Source organism: Nicotiana tomentosiformis, chromosome 8 (genome assembly GCF_000390325.3).
Source record: "Nicotiana tomentosiformis chromosome 8, ASM39032v3, whole genome shotgun sequence".
Lineage (NCBI taxonomy): Eukaryota > Viridiplantae > Streptophyta > Magnoliopsida > Solanales > Solanaceae > Nicotiana > Nicotiana tomentosiformis.
Window position 1 is genome coordinate 105,017,285 of NC_090819.1, and position 13,758 is coordinate 105,031,042.

Sequence of the window (13,758 nt, forward strand, 5' to 3'; positions counted from 1 at the left end):
TCAAACCGAAACCAAACCAATTAACCCGACATTTTATGTATAGAAGTTTTAAATATATTTAATACATAAAAATATTTATGGTAGTGTAGTTTATAAATATTTCTTAAGTTTTTTCGTAGTTTTATCTTTTAATGTATTATTTCAAGCTTGACTTATAATTTTTGGATGCTCCAATAAGTTTTATAGTCCATAAATGTTAGTAACTCAAATAAATCCTAAACCAAAATCAAATCAATACTAATGCTAATAAAAGACATTCAATTCAATTGTACTATGAATGAAAATAGTGTTGGATATCTATTTATTTTAATTTTTCCATGGTTTAGATAAAATGTATAACTTATTTTTATTTTAGTGATTAGTCATGTAAATAATAGTACTTATTAGTCATAATTTTAAATTCTGTTTGTTTTTCATTATGGCTTATTAATAATATTTATTTTATGTGATTTTATTATCTTTATTGTTGGATATTTTAGTACAATGACATGACTCATCTCATATTTATGTTATTTTATTGAAAAAATCTTACATAATTCTGTCTTACTAGGATTACAGAAATATTTGGAGCACAAATTTTACGTTTTGTGCTATGAAGACTTTATGAAAAAAAAATTAAAAAAACCCGAAAATCCGAGAAAATCGAGATTAAAAAATCCGACTTTTATTGATTTGATTTGGTATTTAAATTTAATAACCCGATATAATTAATTTGATTTGGTAATTAGAAAATCCGAACTAACCCGACCCATGTATATCTCGAATAAAACATCAACTTTCCCGGAAACAAGGTCAAAGATTGTCAAAAAATTATTTGATGAATAGACCCACAAAGTGTGCCTCGTGGCGTCATGCATACAGCACTAGTCAAAAGCTCCTTAATTGGTACAATAACAAAAAGCTGTTGATCCATACTCTATTATATACTACTCATCATTAGTTTATTTGTTGCCTTATTTGTTTATTATCACTGTTTCGTTCCCTTCTAATTTTTTTTCCTTCTTCTTGGGAAGGTCGGATATATGGGGGAAGTTTATAACTGCAAAAGATAGTCCTTTGTAACAGGTGCCCTGAGTCTGATCGAGAATTTGAAGGTGATGGAGATACATGAGCGAACTGCTCAATCACTACCACATTAAATTTTTGATTTAAAAGATTTTAGGCAAAATATATAACTATTTTAATACGTATATATTGAGGTTAATGGATCCGGTGACCCCTATTCTCTGTACATAGATCTGCCTGAGTGTACATGTCAGTTTTGTTTTTGGTAACGATGAGGTTGACAAATATAATACTACACATGGGGTTGTTTGGTTGGACGCAAAAGAAAAATAATTGTGGCATAAAATTTCACGTCATAACTAATATACTAATATTTGATTTGTGACATAACATTTGATTTCAAATATTGAAATACCATCAGATCAATTGCTTTTCTTAACACAATCACGCTCCTTAACAATACAACATACACAGTCACGTTTTGAGTTTAGAGTTTTCTCAAATTTCTATGATTTGATGAAACAGCAAAAATCAAGAAAGCACATGTGAAATTGTGAATATATACATGCAAAACCCTCAAAAATGCTTAGTTGTCAATACGGAACTTTCTTTGAAAAAAAGGAATTATCTATCTGATTAATTAATTTTTCCAAACTGTTTATGGGGAAACCGAAAAATCTCACGTACAGGTAAGGCTATAATTCTTATGTAGGGATATCGACTAGTTAATGTCCTAAGGTTTGGACAAGATCCTTTATTTTTGGGATCTCTTTTACGGAATCAAGGAAACAAAGGTAAATCTTCATCAACCAATTAATGGAATGTTAACCCATGTTTCTTCAATAATCGACGTAATTCATAAAGTTATTTTAGATTAGGATATGCTATATATATATATATATATATATATATTCTTGTGCTTGATTACCAAATAGGGTCTACTATAATTGCAGCAAATAATAAAGAAGATGAACTGGTAAGTTCGTGCAGAAATGATGCATCTAATTTGATTCAACTGTGGGTCATGATTACCATAATGCAATACACACTACTAAAAACTGTCAAAAAAAACGTTCAGAAAAAACGACCGAAATCGGTTAGAATCGAACAAAAATCGATCGATTTTCGATCGTTTTCAATTCATCGAAAAAATAATGATCGCTGACGGCTATCGACCGCAGACGGACGATATTTCCGACCGAAATCGATCGGTAGTTTTTAACGCACTTTGACCAAATATTCTGACATAAAATAAACTTACCGACCGAAATCGATCAGTATTCTTGAAAATAATTTTTAATTATTTTTAAAATTAGCGACCGATTTCGGTCGGAATTTTAATTATTTATTTTTTTAAAATTGTTCAATTCCGATTGAAATCGATCGGTATTATTAAAATATTTAAAATTTTAAATAAAAAATTTCGACCAAAGTCGGTCGGTAAATTTAAATTTTTGGGAAATCAATTGAACATTTCCGACCGACTTCGGTCGGTAGGCGGTCAGTTTTCTGGGTAAGTTTTTGGCATAATACGGTTGTTTTATAGCTGCACCACCTTCCAACAACCAATCACCTATAATGCCAGCATTACATTGTTGCCATTCAACCAATAACAACAACAATAACAACAATAATAACGATAATAACAACTATGAAAACTATATTAACAAAATATCATACCCAAAAATAAAATGTTTCACTAAGTTAAAAGTTCAAAAATCATTCAATGAGTGTTTTGTACTTCATCATCTACATCCCCACTACTAGAACCTTCATCGTCGGCATGGTTCGAAGGATCACGACGAGAAGGAGACATATATGGGGAAGGCTTACGAGACCGGAGAATAGGGAAGGCTTACGAGACCGGAGAATGGGGAAAGCACCACTAGCAAGAAGATTGGCCAGCTGACCTTGAAGGACATTAAATTGTTGGTCCCTCTTTTCTAGCTGAACTTGAAGGGTATCAAATTGTTTATCTCACTTTTGTTCTCTAGCCTTTGTCTCTTCAAGCTCTGCTGTCAGCTTTGCGATCTTCTTCTCCATAGACGAGAGAGTCGACCTATCAATTGTCTCGCCCTGGGTGAAAGTTCCTACACCTTGCAATCCAGCCCTGTAGCGCCGAACGATCTCTCTGGAAGATCGTAGGCTATCCTTTTTTTAGGAACACCGACAATATCCAACCATATCTTCTATGCTTCTTCGTCTGAAAGGGGTGGTCGCTTGTTCAATTATAATTTGTTAACACATTCAATTAGTATAGCATAATTAGTTAAGCCTAATTTTCTAAAGTCAATAAACATTAATAGAACAATATTATCCCCTAAATTAATAAACACTAATAAAATAATAAATTAAACCTTAAAATTAAACACTATTAAAAGCTTATTTTTGTTATGGAAAAAAAATAATTGAGCCTGGGCAGAAAAAATTAAATCAAAATTTCCGACCGAATTCGGTCGGTATACTTAAAAAAAATTTAATTAAATTTTTTTTGGTAGATAATATGCAAGTCTGACCAGGTCTTGGTCAAATATTGACTAATTTCCGATCGACATCGGTCGAAATTTTTATATGTGTCAGACAAAGCACTGTTTCTTTATTGTGGGACCATTTTTTCCGACTGAAAGTGGTCGGTATTTTTTAGTAAAATTTTTTATTTGACTTTTGCGATCAATTTAGATATTTTTCGACCGATTTCGGTCGATTTCCTCTTCTGACCAATTTCGATCGGTATGGTTTGGACGGATTTTGGCAGATTTCTAATAGTGACATAATCTAATTGTTTATTGTTCATTGCGCGAAAATAAGCATCAAATTTTTAATGTCCATGAAATTTAAAAACAAATAAAGGGGAGAATTCAACTGAATCTCATTGAATTTAAAACAAATTTAGATTATTTATTTATTACATTAGATTCATTGTTTTTTATGAGGGGATATAAAGTGTTTGGATATTAGAGGTGCAAATATAGTTCATATCACATGGGAAAGTAAGAGGGTACGTGGTAGTGACAGCCACCATGGCTACATTACATACATTTGAAGGGTGGAACTTCTCCCATGTGGCCAACTCATTGTTTGCTGGCTCTTAATTCTGGGACTCTATTAGTTTTTACTATGTAACTAGATAGAGTACTGTTGTTGCATGTTACCCCTTAATTAATTCTTGGGTGGTTTATAAGTTGGGTTGATTCGAATTTTTTAATCATCAAATCACAGTAATTATATCGGATTTTTAAATTTATAAATCAAATCAAACAAATAAAATCGGGTTTTCAATCTTGATTTTTCTTAATTGTTTTAGCTTTTTTCTGGTTTTCGAGTTTTTTCCGATAAAATCTTCATAGCACAAAATATGTATATATTTCTTTAGTCCTAATAGGATACAATTATATAATGTATTTTTCAAGAAAATAACACAATACTATGAGATGAGTCATAGTATTTTACTAAAATATTAAATAACAAAGATAATAAAATTGCATTAAATAAATATTGCTAATTGATAAGCCATAATAAAAATGAACATAATCTAAAAGTACTATATAAGTCATGCTAAAATAAGTACATCGAATAAGTACTATTAATTACATGACTAAATACTAAAGAAAAAGATAAACTAAATTATTTATTCTCATTATAAACCAATGCAAAACTAAAAATAGATAATCCAACACTATTGTCATTTCTAGTGTTGAGTTGAATTTATTTTGTTAGCATTAGTATTGATTTGAACTTTATTTGAGTTACTACATTTATGAGCTATAAAACTTATTGGACAATTCAAAATAATACATTAAAAGATAAAAGGGTGAAAAAGTTTAAGAAGTATTTATAAATTACATTACAATAAATATTTATATGTATAAAGTATTTTTAAAAATTGTATAAATATAATGCAGGGTTGGTTTGGCTTCGATTTTAATTTTTTTTAGTTAAAACCAAATCAAACCAATTATGGTTATTTTTTTTTCTCTAATATCAAACCAATCACATCAGGTTCTTTTTTTCCGGTTTGACTCGGATTATCGATTTAGTGCGATTTATCGATTTTCTTTGTACGACCCTAGTAGCGTCCAAAAGAGAGCTAACTGACTTTAAATTCTACCTAATTCTATGATTACATTTTTTTTTGTCTTGGATTATATAGGAGGAACCAATTAGTACTATATTTTACTTTTCCTTCATTCTAAAAAGAATGATATTATTATCTAAGTTTAGCCATTCTTTTTCAATTGGAGAATGTAAACTTTTCGAGAGTACTCTAATAATGAAATACAACATGGTGAGAAAATCTCAATTGACTAGTAAGAAATGTGGCGAGTAGATGATGCCCCTTCATTCATTAACAAGAGGGATATTTATACAAATTACGCTATTTTGATCTCATTATTTAAGTTTTGGCTTTGTTAAGAAGAGTGGTGCAAAAAATGGCTCTCCGCCCGAAGTTGGAGTTCAATTCCTAGAACAACAACAACAACTCAGTATAATCTCACTAGTAGGGTCTGGAGATGATAATGTGTACGCAGACCTTACCCCTACCATGTGGTAGAGAGGTTGTTTCCGATAAACCATCGGCTCCCTCCCTCCAAGAACTCTCTACCTTCCTCTTGGGATGACTCAAACTCACAATCTTTTGGTTGGAAGAGGAGGGTGCCCACCACTAGAGCAACCCGCTATTGTCAAAAGTTCAATTCCTAGAAGATCACCAGAATTTAGTACAAAAAATCCTAGTGGATCATCAGAAGTTCTGATGTCAAATTGTGTCGTAACTTTATAATAAATTGTTCATAAATAATATGGACTCTATGATCTTGTCACAACTCACAAGTGCTAACGAATCACTATAGGATTTTAGTACAAATTGAAAAATGACATGGACTCTCATTACTTTCAGCTGTAAATATTATTTAATTATATCATCAAAAACACTAAAACGTAAAATGCAGGCCATTATATATCAAGTACTGCAGGATTCAATTTTTGAACTACTCTCATATCCCTTCCAAATCAAACCAACACGTTAAAGTTGAAACAAAGGGAATAACAAAAATGTTCGAATCTTTTATCTACTTTTGGATCTACTTTAGCACGCTGCATCTTCTTAATTTATTAATACTTATTTTCAATTGGCTATTTTGTCAGTTTAAAACTTTAAATTGGTAATAAAGGTTTCTCTAACTACCAAATAAGAAAATTAACTATGTTTCTTTATTTTTATTTTGTTTCTCTTAACATGGAAAGGACCACGGGATACATGCTGACCTTGATTCCCACTTCAATATTAAATTTTGTATTATATGCCAATGAGAATTGATTTTGCCCATAATTAATCTGACGCTGAGTCTGATCTGTTAAAAGGATGAACGGTGATAGGATTGGATATGACAAAGTTTTTATTAATTTAGAGTACGTTTTAAATAATAAGAATGTATTCCAAAAAGGGGGTAAAATCGATAAACCGCACCAAACCGACAAAGAGTCAAATCGAAAAAAATCCCGACCATAATTGGTTTGATTTGATTTGGTTTGGTATTGAAAAAAAAAATCGATCATAATTGGTTTGGTTTGGTTTTAACTAAAAAAAGTCAAACCGAAATCAAACCAACCCGACATTAAATTTATACAATTTTTAAAAATATTTTATACATATAAATATTTATTGTAATATAATTTATAATATTTCTTAAACTTGTTCACAATTTTATCTTTAAATGTATTATTTAAAATTTGGATCTAACATTCTTGAATGGTCCAATAAATTTTATAGCCCATAAAAGTAGTAATTCAAATAAAGTTCAAATCAATATTAATGCTAATAAAAAAAAATTCAATTCAACACTAGAAATGACAATAGTGCATATCTAAAAAAAAATTAGTTTTGCATTTGTTTATAATAAAAATGCATAACCTAGTTTATCTTTTTCTTTAGTGCTTAGTTGTGTAATTAATACGTAGTACTTATTAGCTGTACTTATTTGGGCATGTCTGACGAGCGCAAAACACAACACAAAATTATTGCTCACTAGTCAAAGATAGTATAGTTAATTATCGTCTCCACATGGATTTAATTTAAATAGTATTCGAATAAACTTTAGTTGATTACTATCGAGAAAAATTAACACTTGATTTGATGATTATCAACTACGATTAACTACTAATTATTAAGCAATTAACAATTGATTACAAAAAATAGCAGATGAGCAACAAAGAGATATCAATTAGAGAAATAAGGGTAATTGACTAGATAGGTGCAAGATAATTGACTCGAGATCCAATTCTTGAGTTAGTTCACTCTACAATACTGTTGATTCTCAAGAATTCAACGGATAATTAGATTACACATGAAGTTAATGTTCATCTCTCGATTAAATATTAATTTCAGTAATTAATCCAATTGAAGCACGATAAACAATTGCACCGAATAGAATGATGGTTATGGTCTAAAGGATAACTTCTCATGAATATTTCCCTATTTTCTAGTTCGTTTAACAATTCAAGAGGCTCTTTCGATTACCTATTTGAATCACGAATTTAAACTAGAGCATAAGATGTAAAGAAATTCAATATCAATCTCCTCTTTCGATTAAGCAAAATAAGCAATAACTCCACAATACAAATTAAAATTCCATCAATTAATTCCAATAATTATCAAGAATCGTATCCCTAATCAAGTTACCAAAATACCATATTTGTCAACACCCTAATAAAAATTACTCCATACCAATGGAAAAAGTCATCTCAATAAGGTTTAAAAATATAGAAAATATCAATGCTAATGATTCGATACAAATTTCCGTATTGCACTGATTGTTGGTTGAAATCTGATGAATTCTTGTGTCTTTTTGCCTTAGTTGCTTCTCAATTCTTTAGTAGGTCAAAAAGTGCCTTCAAAAGCATATTTTTGGTGTATTTATACCCTGTAGGAACGAGCCCGAACGAAACTACCTTTTCTTAGCCGAAATAGGAAATAACTCTGAGAAACTTGTACAGGCGCGCCGGCGCGGCACACTTGTGAGGATATCTAAAGAGTGAACTTTCTGACATGAAGCCAATTTACACAACCGCGCAGCGCCCCATGCGGCGCGGCAGTGTTATTTTCTCAGAGTAAATCGCTTCTTCCACTTTTTGACATCCGGACTTGGTACTCGATCCCCCAACGTGATCACGTCTTAATTTTTTGGGCTTCTACTCAGACTTCAAAGCTCCAACTTATTCAATTTAGCTCTAAATTAACTTTTTAACTCGGAATCACTTTCTGCAAGTCATAAAACATGTAATAAGTGTAATTCACTATCATTTAAGCTCAAATACACATAAAATGCAATAATTAGAATGCAATACTATGACTAAAATACGGGTTTCTGGCTTACCTCAACACCCCACACTTAGACCATTGCTCGTCCTCGAGCAATCAAACTAAACTTCACATAGGGACGACCTTTTCATCAGACAACTTCCCTAACGCATCATGCCACGAATTTTTAAAAGCATACTAAGCACCCCTATCATAACACTATAGCCTCAAAGCTCGACTCAAAAGCACCATGCATCTTTCACAACTTGCTCACTTACTCTAACACAGAGGTCAACGTCATTACCTTTCCTTCGCAAGTCATGTGCCCTCATACCAAAAAATAGAGAGTAGTTCTACACACAATAAAATTCAAGATCAGATAGGAACTCAAAGATAAACAGAATGCACTCAATCTCAGAATCAAAAATTCAAGTGCAACAGAAGACATACCATATGCTTTCTCATAGCGTAGTACTCTACTTATTGAGCTCATTCAATCAAATATCAAGTACAATTTAATGTTGGTTGCAATGTAGGCTACAGGACGGGTAGGATATAATTTGGATAATAGTGGCTATACCTCACTGAGCAATTTAATACATACAATTTCACAAATTCAAACCCCCACACTTATGTTGAACCAAACCCCAATCTTCACATCATATTAACACCAAGTTTTCAATTTTTTTAAGCACAGACAAAGTAGGATTTACCACTAGCAAGGAATAATTTTCTTTATAATATATACAAACACCACTTTTTTTATTTCTTTTTCTAGATTTTGATTTTCTCTTCTTCTTTTTTTCAATTCCCTACTAGTGACTCTCCCAATTTTTTTCAAACAATGCACTTTTCTCCCTTTCTATAGTTCCACTCAAAAACCCAACCATACCTCCACTTAGCTTTTAACAAGCTTAAAAATATATCAAGTGTTCAAGAGAGGTAAACAGTTCTTACAGATAGCCAATTCAAACAAAGGGGTCATACTTGTAGTATAGTTGCAAAAGAAAATAGGATTACAGGCTTAAAAGGGCTAACTAGGATACACAACAATTAGGCGGGTCACAGATATATAATTGGCTCAACAAAGAAATGCCTATATCACTTCCTAGACTGAACAAGATTGTTATTTCGCTTTGCAAACACACAGGGCAAGTTCTAGACATAACTGACATGCATAGAATATCAACACAAACATCACGCACACATTGGCACATAACTCACTTGGGATCTGATTTATCCCGACTCTCTAGTCAAAGAAGTTAAACAAAGTCACAATCAACCAATTTAAGGCATTTATCTAAGAGTCAAGAACTGAGTTGGGCGTCACAACTAAGGCACTCACCACTCTTAAGGCATATACAGTCAAGAAAAATTGCGTCAAATAAGCACTGTGACTCAAGATTCTTTATTCCTATAAAACTAAAAAAACTAACTACACGCGGTTCAATAATCCTACACTACAATTATCTAACTATTCTACAAAAGCAAGAAAAAATGTTAGAAGTAGTTATGAGTTATAATCGTCAGCTTGACTTCGTCACTTAGGCTCATTTGATCACGATACTAGAGGATTGCTTGTCAAATCCTCCAACCAGGTACGGTTTCAACCTGTGCCCATTCACTTTAAAGCTCGCATTCCCTTCCTCATCTTGGATCTCAATGGCGCCATACAGCGAGACATGTTTCACCACATACAGACATGTACATCTTGACTTGAATTTTTCGGGGAACAACCCAAGTCTACTATTGTATAGTAAAACATTGTCCCCTTCATGAAACTCATTTGGCTTAATTAGACGATCATGCCACCTCTTTATTTTTTCCTTTAAAAATTGCGCATTTTCATACGCGTTCAGTTTAAACTTCTCCAATTCGTTCATCTGTAATAACTTGTGTTCATCTGTAAGACTAAGATCAAGATTAAGCAACTTCATTGCCCAATAAGCTTTATGTTCTATCTCAACAGGTAGGTGACATGATTTCCTATAAACTAATTTGAACGGTGAAGTCCCTATGGTTGTTTTGAATGCAGTTCTATACGCCCATAGAGCTTCATCCATCTTTACAGACCAATCCGTGTGAGAAGCACTAATCATTTTTTCAGGAATTCGTTTAAGCTCACGGTTAGCCACTTCAACTTGCCCACTAGTTTGGGCATGGTATGGGGTTCCTGTTTTGTGTGTGGCCTCATACTTAGACAGCAGTGCAACAAACTGCTTGTTCACAAAGTGCGACCCATTATCACTGATAATCACTTGAGGTGTCCCAAAACGGGAAAAGATGTTCTTCCGTAGGAACTCACACACCACTCGAGCATCATTGCTCCTAATAGGGATTGCTTTGACCCAATTGACATTTGTGAGATGCAGCTACATACGCTCATGCATCTTTGTACAAAGTAGGCCAATAGAAACTGGCTTCCATGACCTTTGTTGCAGTACGGTTTCCACTATAGTGTCCTCCAGTTGCTCTTCATGGCAAGGGGACAGAATGCTTGTCATCTCTCCTTCAGGCACACATCTTCAAATCATACCATATGCACACAATTTAAAAAAGAAAGGGTCAATCCAAAAATAACTTTTTACCTCACCTTGAAACTTCCTTCTTTGATCACAAAAGAGGTCACGAGGTAACCATCCACTAGCCAAAAAATTGGCTACATTAGCATACCAAGACGACCTTTCGGAGACCGCAACAATGGAGAAAATCTTCTCATCAGGGAACTCTTCCCTTATTTCAACTGTTTCAACCGGAGGTCTCTCAAGTCGAGATAGATAATCAATGACTTGATTTTATGTGCCCTTCATATCTTTGATCTCCAAATCAAACTTTTGGAGCAACAACACCCACCGCATCAGACGCGGCTTGGACTCCTTCTTACTCAGTAAATATTATAAGGTCGAGTGATCAGTGTGTACAATCACTACTCCCCACCAGATATGATTTGAACTTGTTAAAAGCAAAGACCACATCAAAGAACTCTTTCTCAGTAGTGGCATACTTAATTTGAGAGAATCATTCAACATCAAGCTTGTATAGTAGATGGGCCTAAACATCTTATCATTTCTTTGTCCCAGAACTGCCCCCACAACTACATCACTAGCATCACACATTATCTCAAATGGCTGGCTCTAATCAGGAGTCACCATGATAGGAGCACTCATAAGTTTTTCTTTTATCAATTCGAATGCTCTTAAGCACTCCACAGTGAATACAAACTTGAAATCCTTTGCAAGCAATGAAATTAACGGCTTGGTAATGCTGGAAAAGTTTTTGATGAACCTTCAATAGAACCCAACATTGACGAGCACAAAACACAACACGAAATTGATGCTCGCTAGCCAAAGATAGTATAGTTAAATTATCGTCTTCATAGGGATTGGATTTAAACAACGCTCTAGTAATTTCTAGTTTAACTGTTATTCAGGATGATCGAAACTTGATTTGGATTAATTACGAACTACAATTAACTACTAAAGTAAATTAATTGATAATTGATTGCAAAGAACTAAAGATTAGCAGAGTTTGTTTCTTATCAATGTGAGGAATAAGGGTCATGACAGGATAGGTGCAAGATAGCTATTTGGGATTTAACTCTAGTTTAATTTACTCTAATGTTCTAATGATTCTCACGAATTCACTAGATGATTACCAAAATATTTCTCTTTCGATTAAATAAATCGGTGGATAAAGTTGCAACAATTCAAATCTCCATAAACGAATTCAAGCAAAGAACTAGAGTTAAAATCCACAAATATTTATCAAAATACCATATCCATAAAAACCTAAGGAAAACTACACCAAAATTATGGAGGAAGTCATCACAATTATAATTAAAGAGTAAAAAAGTATCAATCTAACGTTACAATCCAAACTCCCGTATTGAATTGATGAAAAGATGATGGAATCATATGTCTTGTAGCCTCCAATGCTCTCCAAAAGCTTCCAAGGTTAAAAATACCTTCAAAAATGTCTTTTTGGTGTATTTATACCATGTAGGAATGGGCCCGCATGAAACTACCATTTCCAAACAGAAACAGGAAAAATACTCTGAGAATTTTGTACATGCACTGCCCCATGTGGGGCGTTAGTGGGGAAGTTCATAGAGCGGATTCTGACAGACAGCGGCAAAATTACACTGCTGCCCCGCCCCATGCGGTGCGGCAGTATATTGTTTTACAGAGTACCATTGTTTCTTTGATTTTTGATATCCATACGCGGTCATCGAGCCCCGGACTCGATACCGATTTAATTTCTTGGACTTTTACTGAGACTTCAAAGATCCAAATTGTTCGATTAAGCTCCCGATTATCTTTTTAACTTGAAATCACTTCCTGCAAGGCATAACACATAATACGTGCAATACACTAACATTTAAGCTCAAACACAAGTAAAATGCAGTAATTGAAGTGCAAACCATCAAGCATGTCCCAAGAAACTCCTTATGCTCTTCATAGAAGTCAGTGGAGGGAGCTTAGTAATTACATCAACCTTGGCTCTATCAACTTCAATGCCATGTGCAGTCAATTTGTGGCACAGGACAATTCCCTTTTTCACCATGAAGTGGCACTTCTCCCAGTTAAGAACCAGGTGAGTCGCTTTGCAGCATTCAAGTACGAGCTCCAAAATTTTCAAGAAATCATCACCAAACGAAGTGAAATCATCCATTTATCCATCTAGACACTTCCCGTTTAGATTGGAGAATATAGACATCATGCACCTCTAAAAAATGGCTGGTGCATTACATAACCCAAATGACATCCTTCTGTAAGCAAAAGTACCTGACGGGCAAGTGAATATGGTCTTCTCAATATCTTCTGGGGCAATAGGTATCTGATTGTAGCCTGAGTACCCATCCAAGAAACAGTAACATCCATGTCCAGCCACTTTCTCGAGCATCTGATCAATGAAGGGAAGTGGGAAGTGGTCTTTCCTTATCGCATCATTCAGCCTTCTATAATCAATGCACGTTCTCCACCCAGTGACTGTTCTTGTTGGGATCAATTCATTATCTTCATTCTTCACCACTGTCATGCCCACCTTCTTAGGTAAAACTTGCACTGGACTAATCCATTGGCTATTAGAAATAGGGAAAATCACTCCTGCATCTAACAATTTAATGATCTTCTTGTGCACTACCTCCTCTAGATTTTTGTTCTCAACTTACGTTGGGGCTGCACTACTGGCTTGCTATTTTCTTCCAACATAATTTTGAGCATGCAAATGGCTGGACTGATTCCTTGAATATCATCTATAGTCCGGCCAATGGCCTTTTTGTACTTTTTTAGCAGCTCCACCAGCTTTTGCTCCTGTGTACCTGTCAAGTAAGCAGAAATAATCACCGAAAAATTGATAGTTTCAAGAAAATCATATTCCAAGTAAGTATGGAGGACTTTCAATTCCACATTAGGCTTAGAAGCCTCCTCTTTTAGTTCCTTCTCATCAACCACTTG

The 13,758-nt window shown here is 33.7% G+C and overlaps 1 protein-coding gene across 1 annotated transcript; it reads right to left on the reverse strand.

Moving 5' to 3' along the window:
- Positions 1-9,852: 9,852 nt before the first annotated feature.
- Positions 9,853-12,973, reverse strand: LOC138897947 (uncharacterized). Its single transcript, XM_070183973.1, has 6 exons — positions 12,791-12,973; positions 11,525-11,587; positions 11,307-11,436; positions 10,896-11,045; positions 10,747-10,811; positions 9,853-10,674 (listed from the first exon to the last, which is right to left on the reverse strand). The coding sequence occupies exons 1-6, from the start codon at positions 12,971-12,973 to the stop codon at positions 9,853-9,855; spliced, it is 1,413 nt and encodes a 470-aa protein (XP_070040074.1).
- Between the last annotated feature and the right edge of the window lie 785 nt (positions 12,974-13,758).

Bases quoted from the DNA above. Each gene is read 5' to 3' on its own strand.
- LOC138897947 (XM_070183973.1), bottom strand. From the start codon at position 12,973: ATGGATGATTTCACTTCGTTTGGTGATGATTTCTTGAAAATTTTGGAG. The intron at 11,588-12,790 runs GTAATTACTAAG...GTTCTATTGAAG, and splicing joins TTGATAGAGCCAAGGTTGAT to GTTCATCAAAAACTTTTCCA. The intron at 10,812-10,895 runs GTGAGGTAAAAA...GTGTGCCTGAAG, and splicing joins TCAAAGAAGGAAGTTTCAAG to GAGAGATGACAAGCATTCTG.